Source organism: Meles meles, chromosome 11 (assembly GCF_922984935.1).
Source record: "Meles meles chromosome 11, mMelMel3.1 paternal haplotype, whole genome shotgun sequence".
Classification (NCBI taxonomy): Eukaryota; Metazoa; Chordata; class Mammalia; order Carnivora; family Mustelidae; genus Meles; species Meles meles.
Genome location: NC_060076.1, coordinates 66,066,511 through 66,093,090, shown reverse-complemented (window position 1 = coordinate 66,093,090; position 26,580 = coordinate 66,066,511). Strand labels below are relative to the sequence as shown.

At 36.0% G+C, this 26,580-nt stretch overlaps 1 protein-coding gene and 1 pseudogene across 1 annotated transcript in view; one reads left to right on the top strand and one right to left on the bottom strand.

The window, feature by feature from the left end:
* The first annotated feature begins 5,449 nt into the window (after nt 1-5,449).
* ERCC6L2 (ERCC excision repair 6 like 2) overlaps nt 5,450-26,580 on the top strand; it is a 135,221-nt gene continuing 114,090 nt past the window's right edge. Inside the window, exons 1-2 of the mRNA XM_046022877.1 lie at nt 5,450-5,983; nt 11,230-11,654. Coding sequence (XP_045878833.1) covers nt 5,938-5,983; nt 11,230-11,654 — 471 coding nt within the window. The 5' untranslated portion in view covers nt 5,450-5,937. The remainder of the gene's footprint in view (nt 5,984-11,229; nt 11,655-26,580) is intronic.
* On the bottom strand, nt 9,539-9,699 carry LOC123953624 (annotated as a pseudogene).

Genomic DNA, 26,580 nt, shown 5'->3' with positions numbered 1-26,580 from the left:
TAACCATTATCAGTTAACTTTTACCAGTTAAATTGTTATTCTATTCTACACAGGTAATCTGTCTTAGAAAATGGCTGCTTTCAAGATTCTTTGTTGCTTCTGTAATTTTACTTCAACATGTCTAAATACTGATATATATTATTTTATATTACTATTATTTTAAATGATTTTATTTTATTATTTTTTGTATTATACTTAATTCATTATGATTTCTGAATCTGAAATTTCAGGTATCACTTCTTTCAACATTTTTACCCTCAGTGTCTCTATTTATTATTTCTGGAAATCCAATTCTACCCTCCATTTCTCTTAACCTTTCCTTTATATTTTCCACCCATCTGACTTTCTGCTCTCATTTGGAGTCATTTCTTTAGATCTTTCAGTTTATGAATTCTCTGTTAGGGTGTATTTAATCTGCTGTTTAACTTACCATTGAGTTTTTAATTTCAATAATTAAGGTTTTCATTTCCAGAAGTTCTGGTTCTTTTAACAAATCTATTAGCTCTTTTCTGACAGTCTCTTTCTTTCTCATATTTTCAGTTCCACTTAAAAAAAAAAATCAGTAAATATTTAACCACACACAAACACTTTTATCTAATACTTCTGTTAACAGAAATCACTAAGAGTCTATTTCTGTTGCATGTTTTCCCTGCTTGTTTTTGTTCATGGAGGCTTGTTTTAAGCAATTTTTTTTTTCTTTCTACAGTTTGGGAATTATGAATTGTTTCGGATTTATTTCTGGAAACTTTGGGGAATCTTTGTTTTAACATGTTTTCCTTTAGAGAAGATGAGCTTGCTTCCTTCTTCCAACCTGGATGCAATTAATCTGACACTACATTATGTTATTATCTTGGCTTGGGGTTTCCCAGATCATACAGAATATGTGAACTCAAATCCTAAGTCCATTTGAGGATATGGTAGTGGTTTCAAAATGTTAAAGGAAATTGACACACATACATACATACACACACACACATGCACAACCCTGTCCATAGAGCCCAAGCCACAACAGACAAGTCTCTCTTCTTCATCCTCCCCCTTTTCTGCTTTCCAGATTTTTATCTACCCAGTAATTTCACTGAGGGTGTTGCCTTTCAGGATTTCTGATTTCAGATGAGGGTCTCAGTTCCAGTTTGTGACCTTGCAAGAGCTGAATACCATGTCTTCTGTCCCCATAAGACAGACAAAACTCAGACCTTTCTGTAACTGAGATGGACAAATACCTCCAATACAGTAGTAGAAGATTAGTAAGCTGTTTTTCGGTTTTCTCCTTATTTTTGGCGAGTATTTTAACTTTATTTAATTTTCAACTTTTAATTAACTTTTAATTTTTAACTTTTAAAATTAATTTTTAACTTTTTTAAAGTATTTTTCTCCTTATTTTGGTGAGTATTTTAAACTTTTTTTTTTTTGCTTAGTGATACATTTTGGATATTTTTATAGCAGTATTTCAACCTGCAGATCTTGGTGTTTTGTTGCAGGATTTTTAGGCTTATTACATGACATGAGATGGAATATTATAGGAAATAGAATCATAGGTTTTAATTTTTCAAATTTAAAAATATCTTCTATGAAATAATATTTCTATACATCTATCACATTGGACTGAGAATGAGAAATCATATTCTAATCCTGGTTTTTTTATTTTCTATTTGTGACCTTGGGAAAATAAACTAACATTTCTCAAACTATCCTAATTATCTTTAAATTAGAGCATAGGATTGAGGACCTCTGAGATTTCTTCAAGTTTTAATGTTCAGTGAGTCTGTGAAGTAAAAATAGCATTGATGAATGTTCAAGATGTAATAATCACACAGTCCTAGCACTAAACTGCGATTCACTATGTATCTTTCACTACACTTGGCTCAAGCGTTAAACAGTTCTTTTGTTGACCCTTTTGGTTTGTTTTTTAAATGCAGTAAACACACACACACACACAGACACACAAAAGTTACCTTCTTAATTATTTTTAAGTGTACAGTTCAGAAATGTTAAATATATTCATACTGTTGAACAATGCTGCCTTTTAAACTCTATAGATTGGTAAAGGACACATCTATTTCTACCATGTCTGCCTTGCTCTTACTCATCTATTCTTCCTTTCCTTCCCTTGACACAGTGGCTGGTACATTTTATCAAGGGAGAAACCTAAAATTATCTAACTAAGAAATTTTCAAAGTTCAAAGTTTTCATATTGCTATGATCTGAATGTTCATGTCCTCTCAAAATTAATATGCTAAAATCCTAGTGCCCAAAGTGATGACATACACACATGTGGAGCCCTCATGAACAGAATTAGTGTTCTTAAAAACATACCACAGAGTTCTCTAGCCCCTTGCACTGTATGAGGACACATCAAGAAGGTGCCAGCTATGAATCAGGAAGAGGGGACTCACCAGAACACAACCATGCTGATGTCTTGATCTTGGATTTCCCAGCCCCCAGAACTGTGAGAAAGATTACTGTTGTTTATAAATTACCCAGTCTGTGGTATCATTATAGAAGCCCAAATGAACTGAAATACATACTTATTTTTTTTTCTTGAGCTTTCCTGCTGAATTAACACACAACTTTGGAGCTATATGAACCACATATAGCTATACATTTGATTTTTGCAGTGCATACACAAAAAAATTTCTTTGGTAAAATTTAAGAATCATTTTTCTCAAGGGTCTCTTTGATATTTAAGTAATATTCTTTGAAATGTCTATGCTATCATCCTCTGTGTTTCTTGTCTTTTTGTAGTTTTAATAATTCAATTTTGCTAGCTTCTCCTTTGCCAATGGTTTTCCACATGTTCTAGTTATCTAAGATCATTTATATTGAGTTTAGGAATTCCCAAATATCTTGCAAGACTTTCAATTTCACTTTGCAGTGACTAGCATTACAGTATTATCACATCAGCACCTAGACAAGGATGTCCTTGCAATAGCTTTAGACAAAAGCTACTGTTAAGTGGGGGGAAGGAGTGTTTAAGGATATCTAATTTTGTGAGGCATCTAATTCACTAAAACATATTTTTATGTCATGATTTTTTCTGCTTCACTCTGCATCATAAACATGGTGGTGAGGTTAATTAATACTCAGAAATTGAGGCTTCCTCCTCCTCTGTTAGTCATAAGAGTATTCCTTCAACCAGATGACCTCTTTCATTTAAATAAAATTCATTTCTGATTTTATCACTTCTATTTAGATGTCAGCTCTTAAAGATCAAGGTCTTGGGGTACTTGCGTGGTTCAGTCAGTTAAGCATCCACTTTAGGTGCAGGGTTAGAACCTGCAGGGTTCTGGGATCAAGCCTGTGCCAGGTTCCCTGCTAAGTGGGGAGCCTGCTTCTTCCTCTGCCTCTGTCCCCTACCTCATGCTCACTCTCTTGAACAAGAACAAAAACAAAAACAAAAACAAAAAACAAACAAAAAAATTAAAAAAAATAAAAATCAAGGTCTTAAATTAGTAGACCTCTGGAATAACAAGACAATATTACAGAACTAGTTATTTTAGTGTATGTGTGGGGGGGAATAATCAAACCTTTCTGGTAGTTGTAAAAAAGTAAGCTTGGTTGAAATTTCCAACTGCCATTAATTTTGGAGACAATGTGAAAAGAGTTTAAGTAAAACAGATATATTTCATCAATTCCAAGAAGCAGATTTTTTCCCCCTACATTTAAAACTTTTTTGTATCAGGATGCATATTAAATTTATATAATGAGCAGTTTTTCCTTTTTTTCAGTTGTACCTAAATAATATGCCTTACAATCTATGGTGTTTTAAGTTAGAATGTAGTCTAAAATCCTAATCTAAGTAATAATGTACTATCAACTATTAGCCAAAATATTAAAAAATGAAGCCATGGTTATATAGAATGCAACTCTCAAGTGGATGCATTCCATTGATAAGAACAGTAATAGCAATCCACATATTTCTTCCTACAACCGGGTACTGTTTTAGATGTTTTACTTAACCTATTTAATTCTTACAACAACACTTTTTTACGTAGGTTACTGTTACTTGCCTCTTTGCTGTCACGGTTGAGGACACTGAAGCAATGAGGTTAAGTGATATAACCTCTCAACCACATGTGAGGGCCAACATCTCACACATAGTGAGTGAATTAGATGTTTTTCTTAGATACGGAGTTTCTACCTGTCGGTAAACAGAAACAAGTGCTATTCTAGACAAAGGATTTTATGAAAACATACTGCTAATTGTTCGCATCTCTCAACGAATAGATACCTATTGGCAGCAATTGGCAGACATTGTTTTCCTCTTTTAGACCAGTTGGTAGGTTGAATAATAAGCCCCTAAAGATATTCACATCCTAATCCTTGGAACCCATGAATGTATTACTTTACCTGGCAAAGGCAATTTGCTGATGTAATTGAGGGTACAGACCTTCAAATGGGAAGGTTATCCTGGATTATTCAAGTAGACCCAATCTGGTAAAATCAAAGAATCTTACCCAGCTGCAATCCGAGGAAGATGTGACTATGGAAGTCTCAGAGAGAGGGAAGGCTGGCTTTGAAGATAGAAGGAAGGTGGCCATGAGCCAAGGAGTATGTCGAAAGGCAAGGAAATGGATTCTGCTGGTGAGCCTTCAGAAAAGAATGTAGCCCAGCTGATTCCTTGGTTTTAGCCTAATGAGACCCACGTTAAGAATTCGGACGTACAGAACTGTGTGATAATAAATTTGTGTTATCCCTAATACTTTTGTGCTGTTCTAAACCACTAAAATTTGTGGTAATTTGTTACAGCAGCAATAGGAAACCAATACAAGCCCGTTCAAGCAATCCAGTTCAATGAAATATCCCACAGTATATGAAAACATTTCAATATGTGCAGAAAACATTTTTGGATGAATCAACGTATGAGGTCTGGCGAAGTATTAGATAAGTAGTGTCTATTAAGTTGTGAGTAGTGTGTTGTTCTGATGATGCTTGAACAATAACAGCCCACCGCCTGCATAGTGTTTTCCCGTAATGTCACACAAACCACTGTTAACCGTAGATGGCACACGGAAAAACACTTTAAATTTTCGTAGTATTTTTACCTTTATCTTCCATTTATGGCACGTATTGCTGGTTTGCACTCACAGGAGTCGTTTTTGACTATATTTTAGTGTGTGACCTCTAAATTTCCTCAGCCACCCGTGAGTGTCGTGAAGCGCTGGCTTCCGGGTGGTGTCCCACCCCGCTGAGACAGCGCTCCAGGAGGGAGTCCCTGAACTCAAGTTCCTGGGCAGGCGCTACACGGGGGACGCGAGAAGTATCAATTATAAGCCAGCAGGCAGCGAGCGCGCACAAGGTCTCCAGCTCTGAGTCAGCCCTTAAAAGACTGGCGCAGGTGCAAGCCCACGGGTATCCTCGCGCCTCCATGTTGTCTGCAATATCGGCGCCAGGCAGGCCGGCGACATCAAACTTCGCGACATTTGCAAGTGTCGCGGACCTTTGTGTTACAGGCATCTGGGGCAAAGATGGCGGGAACACGACTCCGCCCATGTGGACCAAGATTTTGTTATCGCGAGATCGCAATGACAGTTCAGGCGCCCGATCTCGCGGGATTTTCCGAGCCAGGGCTGAAAGTTGCCGGGGAAGGTAGCGGTAGGGTCAACTGTGAAAGAGAGCGTAAGGTCTGTCCGTTTGCCGGCCTGCTTCCTCCCCGGGCGGATCGCGGGGTGACTAGGTGAGCGCCGCCTTGCCAGTCTCCACACCGCTCTCCAGCTCTGCCGCTGCCTGGGACGCCGCCTCCCTTCTCCCTGGATCCTCTCGGGCTCCACCTGTGTTCCCCTCGGCCGCTGGCGTCGCGCTTCAGGGGGGCGATGTACGCAGGGCTGCAGGAAGTGGCGCTGGCCTCAGTCTTCCCGCCCGCCTCGTCCTCTAGGTCCTCGGCCGCCTGTCGAGTGTTGTACGCAGCCAGGCTGCCCGGCCCCTCCCCCTGGCCAGATGGATCCCTCTGCCCCCAAGCCTCGCGCGGAAACCGCCGGCAAAGGTACAAGCTCGGTGCTCGCCTGTCAGCCCAGGCATCTGTCTACTGCGCTGGGTTGGACCCATTCCTGCCAGTTCCCTTGGGGTTGGGGTTTTACCTTGTGGGCTCTTCTCAATGACAGCTGGAGTCTGGCGCAAGCTCTTTGGGATTCAGTGTTGAGAACTTGGATTCTGGAGTCAGACTGGATCTAGTGCTAGCTCTGACAGTTACTTGCTGAGAAACTGGGCAGTTTCCTCATCTGTAAAATTGAGACCATTGCTGAGTTCTTGTGATTACGAAATGTGACGGTGGATGCAAAGCACTTATGTGACCCAGCTTTTGGTCCATATTAAGCCCTCACTAAAAGTGTAGTATGTTTATTCTTTATCCTTCTATGCCCCAGTTCTTAGCGAATGGTAGAAGTTTGTTGTTACAAAGGTGAATAAAGGTTGAGATATTCAGTTCACATTATTTGATGGCACAAAGACCTTAACATATGATGTCCTGAATCAGGGCCTTACAGTCCACCTTTATTCGATCCTCAAAATGAGGTTTAAGGGGGGTGTGGTTATCTAACACAAGTCAAGTGGAATTCCTTCTTGCCCCCAAATTAATAGCTTTCATTCTTTAAAGTGATATAATAAAAACTCTCAGTTATTGAGTGTTCTGTGCCCAGCAATATGCTGCTTGTTTATCTCCATGCTTTCCTTTGAGGAAGGTATCCACCTCATTAAATAGATGAAGAGTTCAGAGCTAAAATTTAGAGAAGTCATGTAATAAGACTCAACTCTGAAGGCTAGGAATTGATGACACTCTAACTCAGGGATCACAAGTATAACTACCCACAGAAGCCTGGCAGGTGAAACAACTAGTGAAGCTACTGAGTGGGGATTGTAGTGGCTGTGGTACTCAGACATCAGTTGAAAGGAAGAGGGACTACTCAGTTCCCGGCACTTGTTTATTCCTGTGTGCATGGTACAGTAGTGTAGCTATAAGGTCAGATAGCTTGATTCAAATCCTGGATCTGCCGTTTGTAACCATGGGCAAGCTGGTTAACGTTTATCTGTTTCACCATTTGTTTTGTTTTTTAAAGATTTTATTTATTTATTTATTTGACAGACAGAGGTCACAAGTAGGCAGAGAGGCAGGCAGGAGAGAGAGGGGAGCAGGCTCCCTATTGAGCAGAAAACCCGATGCGGGGCTCGATTCCAGGACCCTGGGATCATGACCTGAGCGGAAGGCAGAGGCTTTAACCCACTGAGCCACCCAGGTGCCTCTGTTTCACCCTTTGTAAAATGTAACTAATAATATCACTTACATGAAGTCATGAAAGGATGGTGGCAAGGCTTACATGAAATAAAGCACATGCCTGGCACACACAAGTCTTCAAATATTAGCTTCAAATATAACAAATATAAATATTTGTTAGTCCTACAAGTTTGAGTTTCAAACTCAATGTTTGAGTTTCAAACATTGTTCTAGGTGCCCAGGATATAGTAGTGAACAAAGTAAGTCCCTGCTCTAGGGAGCTAAGTTGAGATAAACAATAACAGATATTTCGTATTTTTCTTTGATAATGGAATTAAGCAGGGTAAAGGAAGAGTGGCAGGGAGTGCTATTTTAGATTGAGTGGTCAGAGAAAACACCTCTGAGAAGATGCCATTGGAGCAGAGACCTGAATGAAGTGAAAGGATCAGTCATTCGGGTGTTTAGGGAGAGTGTTGATGAAAAGAATAGAAAACTCAGGGGCCCTAAGGTGGGATCATGCTTGCCATGGTTGACCAATAGCAAGGAAGCCAGTCTGGAATGAAGGAGGAAAGGTAGTGACGTTAAAGAGGACCTGCCATTCAACCCCATAGGAAATCCTCCCAATGTAAGATATTTGTTCTAGAATTTAATACAGAGAGATTCCAGCCTTTGCTCAAACTTAACTGAATCTATTTAGTTCTAGAAATTATTCAAACTATGGAACCAAATAGATTTCCAGAGATTGTTGTGTGTAGCCCATAGGGCTTTTGCACATGCTGTGTGCTTAGAGATCCTCTTAGATCTTCTTCCCCTTTAAATTACCTTTTTTCAATACTTTTTTTTTTTATAGTACTCTGTTCTTATCTTCTGAAGCACTTACTACAATTTTGTGTTTGTGAACTTTTTAGTATTTGTCTCCCTCACTAGATATCGAGGATCTGTGAGATAGAGGATGTGTGTTTGTTAATAAATTCAGCACATGTATTGAGTGGCTATTGAGTGTTGATGCTGGGGATAAAACTTGAAAAATACAGACATTTTCCTGGAAAGGAAATTACCCCTTAGTGGGAAAGACAGATAAAAACAAATAAACATAGTCATTAACCATTGTGATATGAGTTATGGAGGCAATAAAATACTGAGATATAGAATAAAAGGGTACCCTACTTTAAATAAGGTGAGAAGATGACATAAAAACAGCTGAGAGAAGACTTGCTTAGCATGTTTGACTACAGGGAAAAAGTGAGATTGATTTGGAGAGATTAAGTATTAGCAGATCATGCTGGGACTTAAAGGCCATAGTAAGGAATTTGTACTTTATTCTTTATGTAATGATAACGATTGAAAAGTTTTACATTCAAGATTTACTAGTAATTTTTAATTTTTTTTAAAAGATTTATTTATTTTAAAGAAAGAGCATGCAGGCAGGGGGAGGGGTAAAGAGAGGGGAAGAGAATCCTCAAGCAGATACCACACTGAGCATGGAGCCTGGCTCAAGGCTGAATCCGAGGATCCAGAGATCATGACCTGAGCTGAAATCAAGAGTCGGATGTATAACTGACTGAGCCACATAGGCACCCAGTAATTTATATTTTGAAATAGTATTGCTGCTGTGTGTAAAATGGATTGTAGGGATGGCAGCAGAGAGAATGGTTAAGAGTTTATAGTGGTAATTTAGGAGAAAGCCAAAGTTAATACTTTAGGGCAGAGAACAGCGAACTATGGGCCAGGGCCAAATTCAGCCTGATACTTATTGTAGATAAAGTTTTATTGGAATACAGCCATGCCCATTTGTTTATGTGTTCTCTGTCCCTGCTCTTGTGTTACAAGGGTAAGAGACTGTATAGCCTGCAAAACTAAAATAATAAATAACTAAAATCTGACTCTTTGCAGAAAAAGTTTGCCAACAGTTGTTTTGGAAAGGTGGTAGAATAATGAAGGGAGAATGAGCAGGACTTTCTGGTGGATTGGATGTAGGGAGGAATATAAAACAAGAAATAAGGGCTGGCTAACGGTTTTCTATCGTGAAAAGTTGGCTAGATGATGATGCTATTTAATGAGATTTGGAAAGACTAGTTCTGAGCAAGGTTTAATCATTATCATTTTTACATTTTTTTTCATTTTATACCTATTGTGGTACATACAGTATTTGGTAGGTAAAAACATATATGTTGAATAATAACACATTAATGACTTAAGTGTTTAAAAATTGGAAGGCATTTTCTGGATAGGCAAGCAAATCATGTGAAACAGAAATAATGTGTTAAGAATTGCTATAAGGGTTAATTCAGGTCCTAAGGCTCAAATGGTACAGTTATGAAAATAGGGCCAACTGATCTGTTATCCCTGTACAGTGGATCAAGGTTTTAGTTTCTTGTTAAAACTATGTCTTTTAGAATTGTGTGACAGTTCTTGAACAGTTTGGATCCAATTAGCAATAATCGTGCCTCGGATAAACCTCATTGGCTACGATACTGCCACTGCGCAAAGCTAACAGTTTGGATCCAAAGACTAGAGTAGGAGAATAGATTTTTCTTGACGTACTTCTAATTGTTATGCAAAATAACCTTACCAAAGTTAGTGGGGAATAATGGCTTTACTTTTGAAGCACAACTGCTGAGGAATAGCATAATGAGTTATTTGTGCTTAAGACAGTATAGATACACCAGTCATATTATAATCACAAATGTTATAAAAACCTAATGAGAAATCATCGGAAGATCCTAAGAAACTACCAGTGGTCCCCTGATCTCAATAAGAAATATGTGAGAAAAATAATTCCTAGTATTCTTATATCTGTAGCCATATAACTTCTCTGTTATTCTTGCTATATGAAATTCCATATAGCAAATATTTTTATTTAATATCCTCTATTTGGTATCTTTTAATTATACTAGTTGTATGCTATAAAGATACTCCCCTCCCTATTCATAGTGCTATATTTTCTGAATAGAAAATAAAACAGATAGGGTGCCCGGGTGGCTCAGTGGGTTAAGCTTCTGCCTTCAGCTTGGGTCATGATCCCAGGGTCCTGGGATTCAGCCCTGCATTGGGCTCCCTGTTCAGTGGGGGGCCTGCTTGTCTCCCTCCCTTTGCTGCTCCCCTGCTTGTGCTTTTTTGCTCTCACTGTGAAATAAATTTAAAAAAAAATCTTAAAAAAATGAAAATAAAATAAAAAGCTATACAATTAAGCACCGAATAAATACATATAGAGAAAGGGGTCAGACTTTTCAAATAATAGAATATTAGCAGAAAGAGATCTTGGAATTCATTTCTTTTTTAAGAACTGCAACCCTTTAAAAACTGGAAAGGAAAAAAGCTATGATAGAGCTGGCACATGTTACTCTGTGGTTGAATTACAGATTCCCTTGGTTAGTTGTATACAAATTCAAGAAACAGTTTAGAAGCAGCAATACTAAAAAAATTTTTTTTCAAGTTAAAACAAATAGTAGCAGTATTGACAAGAAGGAACAGCTGTCTATAGAGAAAGGAGATGGGAAAAAGCAGACAGGAGAATCACAAAAGCATTGCTGTCTAGAGGATTTTAGCTTACTCATTATCAAGTCCCATTTATTATTACTCTACCATATCATGAATAGTATACATAATGTTCATGAATCATCATGACTATCTAAATCAGTGGTTCTCAGCCATGGCTGTGAATCAGAATGGCCCTTTGAATTCAACAATATCCACCAAACAAAGTAATATAACCAGAAGCCTATGGCCCATAGCCACTGAACCACAATCAACAGAGGTAGTGTCCAAGCATGAATGAGGAGATTATGACACACAGCCAGGGTGAGAACAATTGGAAGTAAGTTATATATCCTTTATTCTGCTTTTACAGGAGAACATCTGACAATATGTTTTAGGAGAATATCTACACATGTTATAATTTATCTTGTTTCAGTAATTTGGAAAGGGTATTCGTGTGAGATATTTTTTTCTTATTGCAGTGGATAAATGGGTTACTTTATAAGTTAGATTTGGAAATTTTATTATCTTCTTTATTATTACAGACATATGGCATCCAGGAGAAAGATGTCTTGCCCCTTCTCCAGATAATGGGACACTTTGTGAAGCAAGCGTAAAATCTGTCATAGTGGATGAAAATGGGAAGTCCTTTGCAATCATCTTATATTCAGATTTTCAAGAAAGAAAAGTACCTCTTAAAAGACTTCAAGAAGTAAAATCCGTTAAAGATTGCTCCAGGAATTTTATATTTGATGATGAAGATTTGGAAAAACCTTATTTCCCAGACCGAAAATTTCCATCATCTGCTGTTGCTTTTCCGTTATCTGAAGATGGGGACTCTATTCCTTATACTATTAACAGGTATTTGAGAGACTACCAAAGGGAAGGAGCCCAGTTTCTTTATGCACACTTCATTCAAGGAAAAGGATGTATTCTTGGTGATGACATGGGACTTGGAAAAACAGTACAGGTATTTCTTTTAATTACTTTACAATTAAAATTCATTAAAGTCATTTTATTATGTACATGAATGTATACCATATACAAATCTCTATTTGTACGCCCAACTCTTACAGTAGCTATTTCGTGTGTGTGTGTGTGTATGTGTGTTTCTCACCCACTGGACAGGAAAGTCCTCAAATTTAGGATGGTGTATAGTCATTATTTTATCCTCACTACTTATTTAGTATCTGAAATATGTTATTCAGAATAATGTTTTGGTATAACTTGGCTTGATTTTACCTTTGGTAATACTAGTACTAAGATACCAGGTATATTTAAAGTAGTTTAACTTTCTTAGCAATACTGTGTGGAAGGAAAGTATACTGCCATTTGTTAAGCTACATAGCATGGTTAAATTGATTTCTTGCGGGCATTTTGTGTATATTGTTTAGGATTTATCATATCAGAAGTTTCTTAATCTGGGATCCCTGAACCACTAGGAATTCTACTGATGGACTTCAGGGAGGTTTCCTATTTCCCTAAAATGTGTGCCAGAAGTCTTGAGAGGAAGTGCTAGTTATCTATTGCTGTATAAGAAATTACTATGGACATTGGGGAGGGGAAGCGAACCATAAGAGACTATGGACTCTGAAAAACAACCTGAGGGTTTTGAAGGGTCAGGGGTGGGAGGTTGGGGCAACCTGAGGGTTTTGAAGGGTCAGGGGTGGGAGGTTGGGGGAACAGGTGGTGGGTAATGGGGAGGGCACGTTTTGCATGGAGCACTGGGTGTTGTGCAAGAAGAATGAATACTGTTACGCTGAAAAAATAAATAAAATGAGAAAAAAAAAAAAAAAAAAAAAAGAAATTACTCCAAACTTCAGCAGCTTACAACAATGCATTTATCATATTACAGTTTCTGTGGGTCAGGAATCCAGGTACAGATTAGCTGGGTCGTCTGGTTCAGGCTCTCACAAGGCAGCAGTCCTCTCAAGGTTGGACTACGGCGGACTCCCTTCCTGGGCACATGATTGTTGGCAGGATTCAGTTCTTTGTGGGATGTTAGACTGAGGCCTCAGTTTCTTGTGAGCTATTTATTGGTGAAGGGCTCCCTTGGTTCCTTGCTATAGGAGCCTCTTAATGGAATTTCTTATAATATGGCAGCATACTTTCTCAGGGAGAGCAAGTGAGAGGGCAGGAGAGAGCACAAGTGAGAGGGAACTCATGGTCTTTTGTAACCTAATCACAGAAGAGATAGCTCTTCACTTTTGCCATATTTGCTTCTTTAGAAGCAAGTTTCTAGGTTCAGCTCTTACTCAAAGGGGAAGATTAAACAGGGCTATGGATACCAATAGGTGGGGATTATTGGGAGTCCTGTCAGAAGCTGCTTATCACAAAGTTTTGTGATCTAAAAAGATTAGAGTTCAGAAACCAGACTTTATACTATACAATCACTCTGGATTTTCAGGAGTGTTTGTCTAGTTTCTGATTACCTTCTGTGTTTCCTTCATTATAATTGAATTTAAGCCATTTTATTCTTCACGACACCTCTATTGTTAGTGGAACTCAAAGGTAAGTGAAAAACTAATTTTAACATTTAAAAATTGTCTAAGGGCTCCTGGGTGGCTCAGTGGGTTAAGGGTTATATCTTGGTTTCCGCTCAGGTCATGATCTCAGGGTTGGGAGATTGAGTCCCACATCAGGGCTCCCTGCCCAGAGTCTGCTTCGGATTCTCTCTCTCCATCTTCTCTCTCTGTCCCTCCCCCGGCTCACCGGTGTGTGTGCTCTCACTCTCTCAAATAAATAAATAAAATCTTAAAAAAATAGTCGAAAAATGCAATTATGTATAGGCTCTTATGTAAAAAGCTAGAGTGAAACTTAATCATTCAATAATCATAGTCTATCACCATTAGCCATACTGTTTATCCCTTTAAGCCTAGGCAATGCACATAGTTCTAAGCTTGCACACTGAAGGTGCTAAATAATTGCTTATGGAGTAAACAGATTTACTTTCTCAGGAGAATAGGTGGCAAGAATATAGAAAGGAACCTTTAGGAAACTATCATCTGTGACCAAGGTGTATGGATGAATACTAGAGGAAAATAAATAACTATCTATAACTATAAACAACTAATATGACTATCTTTACATGTAGTTTTATTGTTTTTGCCTATGCTAGAATGTCTTCCCACCAATGCCTGCTAATCTGCAAAATGAGAAACATCAGGGTGCTACAAAAAGTGACCTTTTGGGGAGCTAGTTGGGAGTTTCCTCGCATCAAAACTACCAAATACAATTCAAATTCTTATGCATGTTTTAGGCTCAAATACAGCTTTCATCTCTGAAGTCCATGTTATAAAGTTATTCCCTTTATTTTATGTTGTATTTTTTCAAGTGATTTTACTGCACAATTTTATATTACCTGACACACTGAAATCCTTGGAACACTTTCAATTGTGTTATGAATGTGCTTTGAAAGTCCTGAGGGCTTATCTTCTGAAGGTTAGGACATAGTTTCTACACTAGTTTTGATACTTGGTTGGATTTTTCTGATCCTTGGGGACCTACATCTCTAGTTATTATTCTTAAAGTTCAGAGAATAAGTTCTACATAAATAGGGGGTTTGGGAGATCCATTTAAGGTGGAACTTCTATAAATACAATGACTAAACCAATTAAAGAAATGTGGACAATAGTTAATAAGTTTAATAGAATTTCAAAATACAGTAGAATTAGGTAAAAATGGTCTATGAAATTTTACTTTTGGCATTTATTAACATTGGCATTTATCATTTGGACTGTAGTATAATTTTTTTTTAAAGATTTTATTTATTTATTTGACAGAGACACACAGAGAGAGGGAACACAAGCAGGGGGGAGCAGGAGAGCCCTTGGAGCAGGGAGCCTGATGTGGGCCTCAAGCCCATGACCCGAGCTGAAGGCAGCTGCTTAATGACTGAGCCACCCAGGCGCCCGAATAATCTTATTCATTTTTTTCCTTTTTTCTGATAGCATCCTTAAGTTTTCCCCTTCTCACATTCTGACTTGACCATAATATGAAATTGAGCTTTTCTTTTTAAAAAAGCTTGGTTTACATACCAAATGAAGTTTGTTTCTCTCCTTTCAAATTTAAAAATATCAGTTTAATATTTTACATTCTTCAAGGGATGAGGATTTTAAAATATACATTTGATCTAGTGACATTGGAAATTATTGGTTTGTTTATTTGTTTATTTATTTATTTATTTGACAGACAGGGATCACAAGTAGGCAGAGAGAGAGCAGGCTCCTTGCTGAGCTGAGAGCCCGGTGTGGGGCTCAATCCCAGGACCCTGGGATCATGCCGAGCGGAAGGCAGAGGCTTTAACCCACTGAGCCACCCAGGTGCCCCAGAAATTATTGGTTTCTTGAACAAGAGCTGTTTTGCTGGAATTTGCGGGGGCACAAGCCAGACGAAGTAGGTGAAGGCATAGACAAGGGAAGTATGCTTACCTCCTTAAGAATGTGGCTTTGCCCTCTGCCTTCGGCTCAGGTCATGATCCCTGGGTCCTGGGATGGAGCCCTGCAGAGCCCTGCATCGGGCTTTCTGCTCAGCAGGGAGCCTGCTTCCTCCTCTCTCTCTCTGCCTGCCTCTCTGCCTACTTGTGATCTCTGTCAAATAAATAAATAAAATCTTTTGAAAAAAAAAGAATGTGGCTTTGCAAGGAACAAAAGTGACCTAGTAGCTGAAGGAGGTTGGAATTTTGAGGAAGTTTCTTTTTTGTTTGTTTGTATCATTTGGGAATAGGAGAAACTTGAGTATTCTTTAAGTGAATTGGAAGGATCTATCGGATTGAGAGGGAGCAGTTGAATATACAACATATATAAACATATGTATGCATATATTTTATATATGTCGGTCCACGAGTATACAGACAAATAAATGTGCAAAAATGGAGTCTTGCTGTCTTATAAACTGATTTTCCCCCAAGATCTTACTATGAAACTTTTCAAACATATAGAAGAGTTGGAAGAATTATAAAATGAATACCCATATATCTACCACCTGGATTCTTTCAACATGTCATTATACATGGGTTTATCACTTACCTATCCCATCCATCAAACCATGTTTTGTTGCATTTTAAAGTAGCAGTCATTAATATATCCTATCCCCAAACACTTGAACACATGTGTCATTAGCTAATCAGTATTTATTTACAATTTTTTTTTCATTTTGAAGTAAAATTTAAAGTGAAATGCACAAGTCTTAAGGGTACCCATCATTCCATGAGCTTTGACATCAGTGTAAGCCAAATAAACACTTTCAAGATACAGGACGTTGTCATCACTCCAGAAGAGGTCATTCATTCTCTTTCTTCCTGGTCTTCTACCACCCCAAGAGGCAATCACTGTTCTGCTTTTTTATATCATAGATTAGTTTTGTATTTACATATAAGTAAGATCATACCTGTGTACTCTGTGTCAAGCTTCTTTCACTTAGCATAATATTTTGAGTCTCATCTATGTTATTAATTGCATAAGTAGTTTGTTCCTTTTTATTGCTGGTAGTTATTCCATTTTATAGATGCTGCATTTTGTTTATTCTCCAGCTGATGGGCACGTGAGCTGTTTCCAGTTTTTAATTGTTATGAATAAAACCGCTAGAATTCTCTTGAACAATTTTTTATGTATTCACTTTTCTTGAGTAAATAATTAGGAATGGAATTACTTGGTCATAAGCTAACCTATGCTTAGTTTTAGAAGAAATTGCCAAACCTTTTCCAAAATGTTTGTACCATTCTGCATTCCTGCCAACAATGTGTGAAATTATGGTTGCTTCATGTTCTTACAAAATTTGATTTTGTCATTCTTACTAGTTTTAGCAGACTTATTGGTTGTATGTGTATATGTACATTTGTGTGTTGTGTATGTACTTTTTAAAGATAAAATTGATATACAGTGAAGTGCATAAATTTACAGTATATGGTTTGGTAAGTTTTACATATACATGCACCCAACAAATGATACCTATAATACCACAATCAAGATAATGAATATATCTATCACCCCAGAAGTTTCCTTGTGTACGTTTGTGCCCATGATGTGTTCAACACCAATAGTTCATCTGTTTTCACTTTTAGTTTTTAATTGGACTAAGAAATTAAAATTGGGAATGAATACAAAATCCTAGATTTTTATTAAAATTTCCTAATATTTTATAGAATTCTCAAATTCATGGAATTTGACAAATTAAGTTAAAAGTAAGATTTTCATCATTGTGAGAAATGAACAGATTGAATTATGAACTATCATAATTAAGAATATAGTTTTCTTGTAATGAAACAATCCATAGATGAATTTAGAGGAAAGCAGTGGATTGATATCTTTTGGTATCTTTTCTGCCTTTGAGGACCAGTTTGCCTGTAATTCAAAAGAATATATGTATCTGTGTGTGTATATGTGTGTGTATGATTCTGTTTTTAATTATAAACACTAAATGCATGGATCAAAAGTATACAGTTATGCATATTCAACATATATATATATATACACACACACACACACACACACACACACACACACATATATCCACCACTCTAATAAAATACAGAACATTTCCCTCATTGTATAGTTTCCTCATGTCCCATTGTAGTCAATATCCAGTTGCCTAAACTTTTTATTGTCCTCTGTCATTTGTGAAACATTCTTTCCACCTTCTTTAGTCTGAGGTCTACATCAGCCATTTTGCTCATATCAATCTCTTGCTGAATTTAGTAACTGTTTTCTGCTCATCAGTTTTTTTCTCAGCCATGCTTCCTCAACTCATTTCCTTTCCCACTGTACCCCACCCTCAAGTCAACTGGATTTTGAACTGCTGGCAGATACAAATAAGCATTTCATTTAAACTTTTCTAGCACCTAGCACAGCACCTGGCATATATTAGGTAGTGAATTTATTTTTATTGAATGGACTAATAAATTTTAAGTTGGATTAGGTAATCATGTGTTATAGCTTATACTCAATGATCCCTGTATTGTTAGGCTCTATGACAGACATTTTCTGTTAAGCATACATGTTAATTAGGCATTATTGCCCCCATTTTATTGATGAAAAAATTGAAATCTATTGACACATTATGTAAATTGCCCAAGGTCACATAGTATAAAACTGGTCGGTCAGACTCCAAACTCCTGCATTACACTGCCTTATATAATATGGGTTAGGAATGCAAATTTTGTTAGAGTATTTTAAAACTCAGCCCAAGTTTTGACCATTCTTATATATCAGTACTTTATAATCTTTTAGATAACATAATTTGCTGAAAAAACTACTTTATTTATTGTGATATTCGAGATTGTGTACAAGTCTCCTTACCTCAGTAGAATGATGCTGACAATAACAGCTCCTGTTTATTATATCATTGATGTGTATTAACTTGACATTTTACACTTTTTCAACTTTAAGAACAAAAATAATGCTGATTATATTTTAAATGTACAAATATCTCTCATAAAAATGTAAAGTGTAATTTAAAATCTTTTTATTGAGGCAAAATCCACATAACATAAATTAACCATTTTATTTTATTTTTAAAAGATTTTATTTAGTTATTTATTTGTCAGAGAGAGAGAGAGAGCACGTGAGCCTGAGCACACAAGCAGGTACAGTGGCAGGCAGAGATGGAGAGAGAAGCAGGCTCCCTGCCAATCAAGGAGCCCAATGCAGGACTCCATCCCAGGACCCTGGGATCATGACGGGAGCCAAAAGCAGCAGCTTAACCAACTGAGCCACCCAGCCATCCCTAAATTAACCATTTTAAAGTATACAAGTCATTTAGTGCATTCACAATGTTATGCAACCCCATCTCTCGGTTTTAAAATTTTTCATCAGCACAGAACACACCAGAAGTAATTACCCTCATTTCCCTGACAATCACTAATTGGCCTTTTATCTCCATGGATTTGCCTTTCCTGAATATTTCATGTAAAAGGAATCATACAATTGTGACCATTTGAACCTGACTTCTTTCATTCATCTAGTATGATGTTATCAAGGCTCAACCAAGCAAGTACTTCATTCCTTTTATGGCTAAGGAATATTCTATTGTATGTAAATACAATTTGCTTTTCTGTTCATCCTTTGGTAGACATTTGGATTGTTTCCACAAAAATGCTGCTATCATGTACAGGATTCTGTGATAGCTTTCATTTGTTTATGTACCTAGTAGTAAAATTACTAGATCATATGATATTTCTTTATTTTTCTGAGGAACTGCTGTACCATTTTCCACAGTGACTATTCCATTTTACATTCCCACCAGCAATGTGTAAGATTTCCTATTTTTGCACATTCTTGTCAATACTTATTAGACTTTCTTCATTATAGCCATTCTAGTGCATGTGAAGTGGTATCTCATTGTGCTTTTGATTTGCATTTCTATAATGACTAGTGATGTTGAACAACTTTCCATGTGCTTTTTGGCCATATCTAGCTATCTAGCTAGCTAGCTAGCTGTCTTCTTTGGAGAAGTTGATATGTAGACTGAATGTTTGTGTCCCCCCAGAATGCATGTGTTGAGACTCTAATTCTCAGTGTAATAGTATTATTTGGAGATGGGATCTTTGAGGAGTAATTCAGGGTGAGATTAGTGACATTGTAAGAAGAGATAGGAGAAAGGTTGCTTCCTGTCTCTGTTCTCTGTCATCTGAGGGTACAAGAAAAAGACTACAAGCTATGTGTAAACCAGGAATTGGTCTCTCACCAGACCGATCTGCCAGAACTTTGATCCTGAGCTTCCTAGACTGTAGAACTGTGAGAATGTTGTTTAAGCCATGCAGTCTATGGTAATTTGTTACAGTGCTCCAAAGTGATTAAGATTCAAGTCCTTTGTCCATCTTTAAACTGAGTTGTTTGTCCATGTATGTAAGTAATTAACACAAAATTGAGTATGAGGATAGTCAGACTGAACAATGGTAGAGAACAAAAAGACGAGAATGGTCTTATTTGGTTTGACTAATACTCAATTTTGTGTTACTACTTTCTTGTTATACCTTGTGTATCTTTATGTAATCCTTTATATGTTGAAGTAAAGTTCTAATCAATGTGTCAAGTTCCATGAACATATCTTTTTAGGATTTTATTAGGGTTATGGAGATCAATTATATTGAATTTATAGAACACTTTGGGGAGAATTAACATGGAATGATAGCTCTATTAATTTAGGTCTTTAATTTGTCTCAGCAGGGCTTTATAGTTATGTATATGGGCCTTACACATATTTTGTTATATGTAATTATATATTTTTGATCTATTGTTAGTGGAACTTTTAAATTTAATATCCTAATTTTTTGCTGGTAGTATATAAAAGTCAAATTTATTTTTATATATTGAGCTCATATCCTGCTACGTTGCTAAATTCATCACTTGCTAGTTCAAGTAGTTGTTTGTTAGATGCCCTACTTCTTTAATTTTTATCTTTTATTTCTATTTCTTGCCTTATTTCACTGGCTAGGTGGGATTCTAGGACAATGTGAATAGAAGCAGTGACATTCTTATTTCATTCCTGTTTTAGAAAAAATTCAGTATTTTAACATTAAGTATATTAGCTGTAGGATTTTCATACTATCTTTTATCAGATGCAGGATATTTCCTTCCAGTCCTAATTTCTAAGGGTTTTTTTTTCATAGTTACTATGTATTGAATTTTATCAAATACGTTTTCTGCATCCATTGAGATAAATTTTTCTCCTTTTCTCTGTTAACATACTATATGAATCAATGTGATTCATATTCATTGTGTTTTTTAATCTTAAACTAGTTTTGTATTTTTGAGATAAACTCAATTTGATCATGAGGTGTTGTTTTTATATTTGCTGGATTTAATTGGCTAATATTTTAAGAATTTTTGGTCTATAGTTTTCTCATGTTTGTCTGGTTTTGGTTTTGAAGTTATGCAGACCTAATAAAATAAATTGAGAAGTGTTTCTTCCTCCTCTTTTTTCTGAAATAATTGGGTAAATTTTCTAATATTTTATACTTGAATATTTGATAGAATTTACTAGTAATGTCTTTTGGACTTGGAGTTTTCTTTGAGGGAAGGTTTTTGATAATGGTTTCAGTTCCGTTAGTAGATATGAAGCTATTAAGATTTTTTGCTTCTTGGGTAGGAGGTTGGGGGAACCAGGTAGTGGGTATTGGGGAGGGCACATATTGCATGGAGCACTGGGCATGGTGCAAAAACAATGAATACTGTTACGCTGAAAAGAAATTAAAAAAAAAATAAATAAAAAAGAAAATTAATAATGCCCATTACAGAGAATTTAGCATGAAAGTATGGGGATCAAAATTTATATTTTAATACTTCTGTGAATTATCACTCTTAACATATTCATATTTTCATTTCCTTCTGCTTATAAATATTTGTAGAAGCAGTAATTATAATTTTGTTGAACACTCTTTTTAAAATATATATATATTTGTGTGAAATATTGTAAATGCTTCCACAGGGGGACCTGGGTGGCTCGGCTGGTTAATCACCCAACTTGATTTCTGCTCAGATCAGTATCTCAGGGTCTTGGGATTGAACCTTGAACAGAACTCTGCACTGAGGCAGTGGTCTGCTTCTCCCTCTCCCTCCCCCTGCTTGTGCTCCCTTTCTCTTTCTCTCTACCGCAATAAGTAAAACCTTTTAAAAAGTGCAAAAAAAAAAAAAAAAAAGATTTTTTGCTTCTTGCTGTGTCAGTTTGGTAAATTGTACTTTTCAAGGAATTTATCCGTTTCATCTAAGTTGTCAAATTGATAAAGATTTCCATGATACTCCTTTTCACTCTTTCAGTGTTCGTAGGATCTGAGTGATACTTATGCATTTTTAATGTGAATATCTTATATTCTGTTTTATTGTGTTTTTTAAAAAGATTTTATTTATTTCAGAGAGACAGAGTGCGTGTGTGCATGAGTTGGGGGAGGGGCAGAGGCAGAGGTAGAAGCAGACTCCCTGCTGAGCAGGGATTCCCTGTACCTGGATTTGATCCCAGAATTCTGGGATCATGACCTGAGTCCAAGGCAGACTCATAACTGACCGAGCCACCAGGCACCCCTCTGTTTTATTCTTGATAGCCTAACAAGATTTATTGATCATGTTGATCTTTTCAAAGAACAAACTTTTAGCTTTGTTAATTTTATCTGTTGTTTCTTTGGTATTTCATTGATTTCTGCAATTATTTCTATTGTTTTCCTTCTACTTACTTTGGATGTATTTCACTCTTCAGTTTCTAGCTTGTTAAAGTAGAAACTTAGGTCATTAATTTCATACCTATCTTCTGATGCCCTATTTTTATGTTTGAACTTTGCTTTATCTGTGTTCCATAAATTTTGATGTGTTACATTTTCATTTTCATATAATTCAAATTATTTTCTAATTTTTCCTGAGATTTTTTTTCCTTTGGTTCTTGAGTTAGTTACAAGCGTGCTTGATTTGCCAGTATTTATTTTTTCCTAGATATTTCATCATTAATGATTTCTAATTCCATAGTGGTTAAAGAATACATTTTTACAAGATTTCAATATTTTGAAAAATTTATTTTTTTTCTATGGCCCATTTTATGGAACATACTATATGTACATTTTAAAAGAATATCTATTCTGCAGTTGGTTGTAGTGTTCTATCAATATCAATTAGTAAATCAAGTTAATTGAAAATGTTCAGATTTTCTATATTCTTAGTATTACTGAGAGAGGGAGGTTAAAATCTACTGTATTTGGGGGTTTATCTATTTCTCCCTTTAATTTTGTCAGTTTCACTTTCATGTATTTTGAGATTCTCTTATTAGTCATAAATATTTATAATCACTTTGTCTTCAATGAGGAATTGACCCTGCTATTATTATGAAATGCTCTCTGTTTCTGGTATAATACTTGAAATCTACTTTATCTGATATTAAGATAGTCACTCTGATATCCTTATGCTTGCTGTTTGCAAGCTTGCTGTATGCTTTTTTGAATTCCTTTATTTCAAGCTCTGTGTCTTAATACTTAAAGTGTATCTTGTGTAGCAGAAATAAACAAAATGGAAAGCAAACAAACAAACAAAAACCAATAGAACAGATCAGTGAAACCAGAAGTTGGTTCTTTGAAAAGACCAACAAAATGGAAACACCTTTAACCAGATACATTTAAAAAAAGAAAAAAGGAAAAAAAGAAAAGATAAAAGAGGACTCATTCAGAAATGAAAGCAGAGAAATAACAGCTAACACCACAGAAATGCAAAGGATTGTAAGAGATTATTGTGAACTAGAAAAAAATGGATAAATTCCTAGAAGCATAATCTCCCAAAGCTGAATCAGGAAGGAATAGAGAATTTGAACAGACTGATTATCAGCAATGAAATTGAATCAGTAATGAAAAAGCTCCCAACAAACAAAGGTTCAGGACTGAACAGCTTCACAGTTGAATTCAACCAAACATTTAAAAAAGAGTTAATACCCATTCTTGTCAAACTATTCCAAAAAATAGAAGAGGAAGGAAAACTTCCAGATCCATTCTATGAAGCCAGGATTACCGTGATACTGAAATGAGGGTTACAGAAATGAGAACTATAGGCCAGTATCTCTGATGAACTTGGATGCAAAAAAATTCTAAAAGATACTAGCAAACTAAATTTAACAATACATTTTAAAAAACCACAATCAAGTGGGATTTATTCCCAGGATGCAAGTGGTTCCATGTTTACAAATCAACCATGATACATCATATCAATAAGAGAAAGGATAAAAATCATATGATCATTTAATAGACACAGTAAAAGTATTTAACAAAGTAGAACATCCATTCATGGTAAAAACCCTCAATAAATAGGTCTGAAGGGAACATACCTCAATATAATAAAGGCCATATGTGAAAAACCCACAACTAACAGCAGACTCAATGGTGAAAAACAGAGCTTTACCCCTAAGGTCAAGAACAAGACAAGGATGTCCATATTCACCACTTTTATTCAACATCATAACCAGAAGTCCTAACCACAACAATAAGACAAGAGAAAGGATTAAAAGACTTCCAAACTGGTAAGAGGAAGTAAAATTTTCAGTATTTGCAGAGGACATGATACTTACATAAAAAACCCTAAAGATTCCACCAAAAACTACTAGAATTGATAAAGGAATTCAATAAGGTTACAGGATACAAAATCAATATACAGAAATCTGTCACATTTCTATACACTAATAATGAAGCAACAGAAAAAGAAGTTAAGAAAATGATCCAATTTACAACTGCACCAAAAATAATAGAATATCTAGGAATAAGCTTAACCAAGGAGGTGAAAGATGTGTATTCTGAAAACTGTAAAACATAGATGGAAGGAATTGAAGATGATGTAAACAAATGGAAAGACATTCCATGCTCATTAACTGGAAGAAAAAAATTGTTAAAATGTCCATACTGCCTGGGGCGCCTGGGTGGCTCAGTGGATTAAGCCTCTACCTTCAGCTCAGGTCATGGCCTCAGGGTTCTGGGATCCAGCTCTCTGCCCAACGGGAAGCCTGCCCCCTCTCCCCCGCCTGCCTCTCTGCCTACTTTTGATCTTTCTCTCTGTCAAATAAATAAGTAAAATTGAAAAAAAAGTCCATACTACCCAAAGCAATATACAGATTTAATGTAATCCCTATCAAAATACCAACAGCATTTTTCACAAAACTAGAACAAACAATCCCAAAATTTGTATGGAATGACAAAAGACCCCAAATAGCCAAAGCGACCTTGAAAAATAAAAATAAAGCTGTAGGCATCACAATTCCATATTTCAAGTAATACTACAAAGCTGTAGTAATCAAACAGTATGGTGCTGGAACAAAAATAGACACATAGATCAATAGAACAGGATAGAAAACCCAGAAACAAACTCACAGTTATGTGGTCAATTAACCTTTCACAAAAGAGGCAAGAACATACATACATGTGAAAAGTCTCTTCAACAAATTGTGCTGGGGATCTGGACAGCTGTGTGCAAAACTGGACCAGTTTTTTACACCATATACAAAAATAAACTCAATGAATTAAAGACCTATGAAGCCATAAAAACTCTAGAAGACAGCACAGGCAGTAATTTCTCTGACACTGGTTGTAACAGTATTTTTCTAGATATATCTCCTGAGGCAAGGGAAACAAGCAAAAATAAAATATTGGGACTACATCAAAAAAAAAAAAAAAACCTTCTGCACAGCAAAGGAAATAGTCAACAAAAGTAAAAGACAACCTACTTAATGGGAAGAGAAGATATTTGCAAATGACATTTGATAAAAGGTCTATATCCAAAATATATAAACTTACAAGAACACCAAAAAAAAAAAAAAATGATTAAAATTGTCAGAAGATATGAACAGACATTTCTCCAAAGAAGACATACAAATGGCCAACAAACACATAAAATATGCTCAGCATCAACTCATCCTCAGGAAAATCAAATCCTCATCAGTGGCTCAAGTAAAAAACACAAAAGTAAACAAGTGTTAGCGAGGATGTGGAGAAAAAGGAACCCTTGTGCACCATTGTTGGGAATGCAAACTGGTACAGCCATTGTGGAAAGCAGTATGGAGGTTCCTCAAAAAATTAAATATGTAATTACCCTATGATCTAGTAATTGCACTACTGGGTATTTACCTAAAGAATACAAAAACACTAATTCAAAAGACCATATGCACCCCTATTTCTATTGCACCATTATTTACAATAGCCAAATTATGGAAGCAGCCCAAATGTCTGTCAATAGATAAATGGATGAAGAAGATATGGTATCTATATCTGTATAGATATGTATAGATATATCTACACACACACACACACACACACACACACACACACTGGAATTTTATTCAGCCATAAAGAAAAATGCAGTCTTGACATTTGCAACAACATGGCAATCAAAGTAATCAGCCAGAGAAAGAAAAATACCGTATGATTTCACTCACATGTACAATTTAAGAAACAAAGGGGGAAATAAAGAGAGAGAAACCAAAAAACAGACTTTTAACTATAGAGAACAAACAAGTGGGTTACCAGAGGGGAAGTGGGTGGGCAGATGAGTGGAATAGGTGAAGATTAAGAAGACACTCATCTTGATGATCACTGAATAATACATAGAATTGTTGAATCACTATATTATACACCTGAAAATAATACAACACTGTATGTGAGCTATACTGGAATAAAAATTAAAAAAAAATGTATGTCTCTTGTAGACAACTCTTTATCCATTTTGGCAATCTTGATATTTAATTGGAGTGTTTAGTCCATTTACATTTAATGTAATTTCTTTTATATTTGAATTTGTACATACCATTTTATTATTTGTTTTTTGTTGGAACAGACTGTTTTCTGTCTTATTCTTCCTCCATTCCTGCTTGCTTTTGGGTTGCTGGGATATTTGTAAAAATTTCAGTTCTTCTATTGGCTTTTTAACTATTTACATTTTTGTTGTTGTTGTTGGTTGCTCTAGTGATAAAAATATACATTCCCAACTTTACACAGTGTGCTTGAATTTAATAATGTAGCACTTTCATGTAAAATGTATCATGATGAAATGGGTTGTCCTATTATTTTAAGGAAACTAATGTTAGGAAAGTTACGTATAATACCTAATATCAATACAATATCTAAATTTTGAAAATTAAACCAAACTTACATTCCCAGAATCAGCCCAAGTTGATTTTAGTATATATTTCTTTTTTATATTTCTGTTATATTTGCTAATATTTTAAGGGATTTAATTTAATATTTGCTTCTGAGTCAGAAAAATTGGCCTATAAATCTCCTGCCTATAATATGCTTGTCATATTTTCTTATCAAGATTATGTCAAACTCATAAAATGAGTTGAGACCATTCTCCCTTTCTAAAATCTGAAACAGTTTAAGACTGGCATTATATCTTATCTTATCTTATCTTACCTTACCTTATCTTATCATCCTTTCCTTTCCTCTCTCC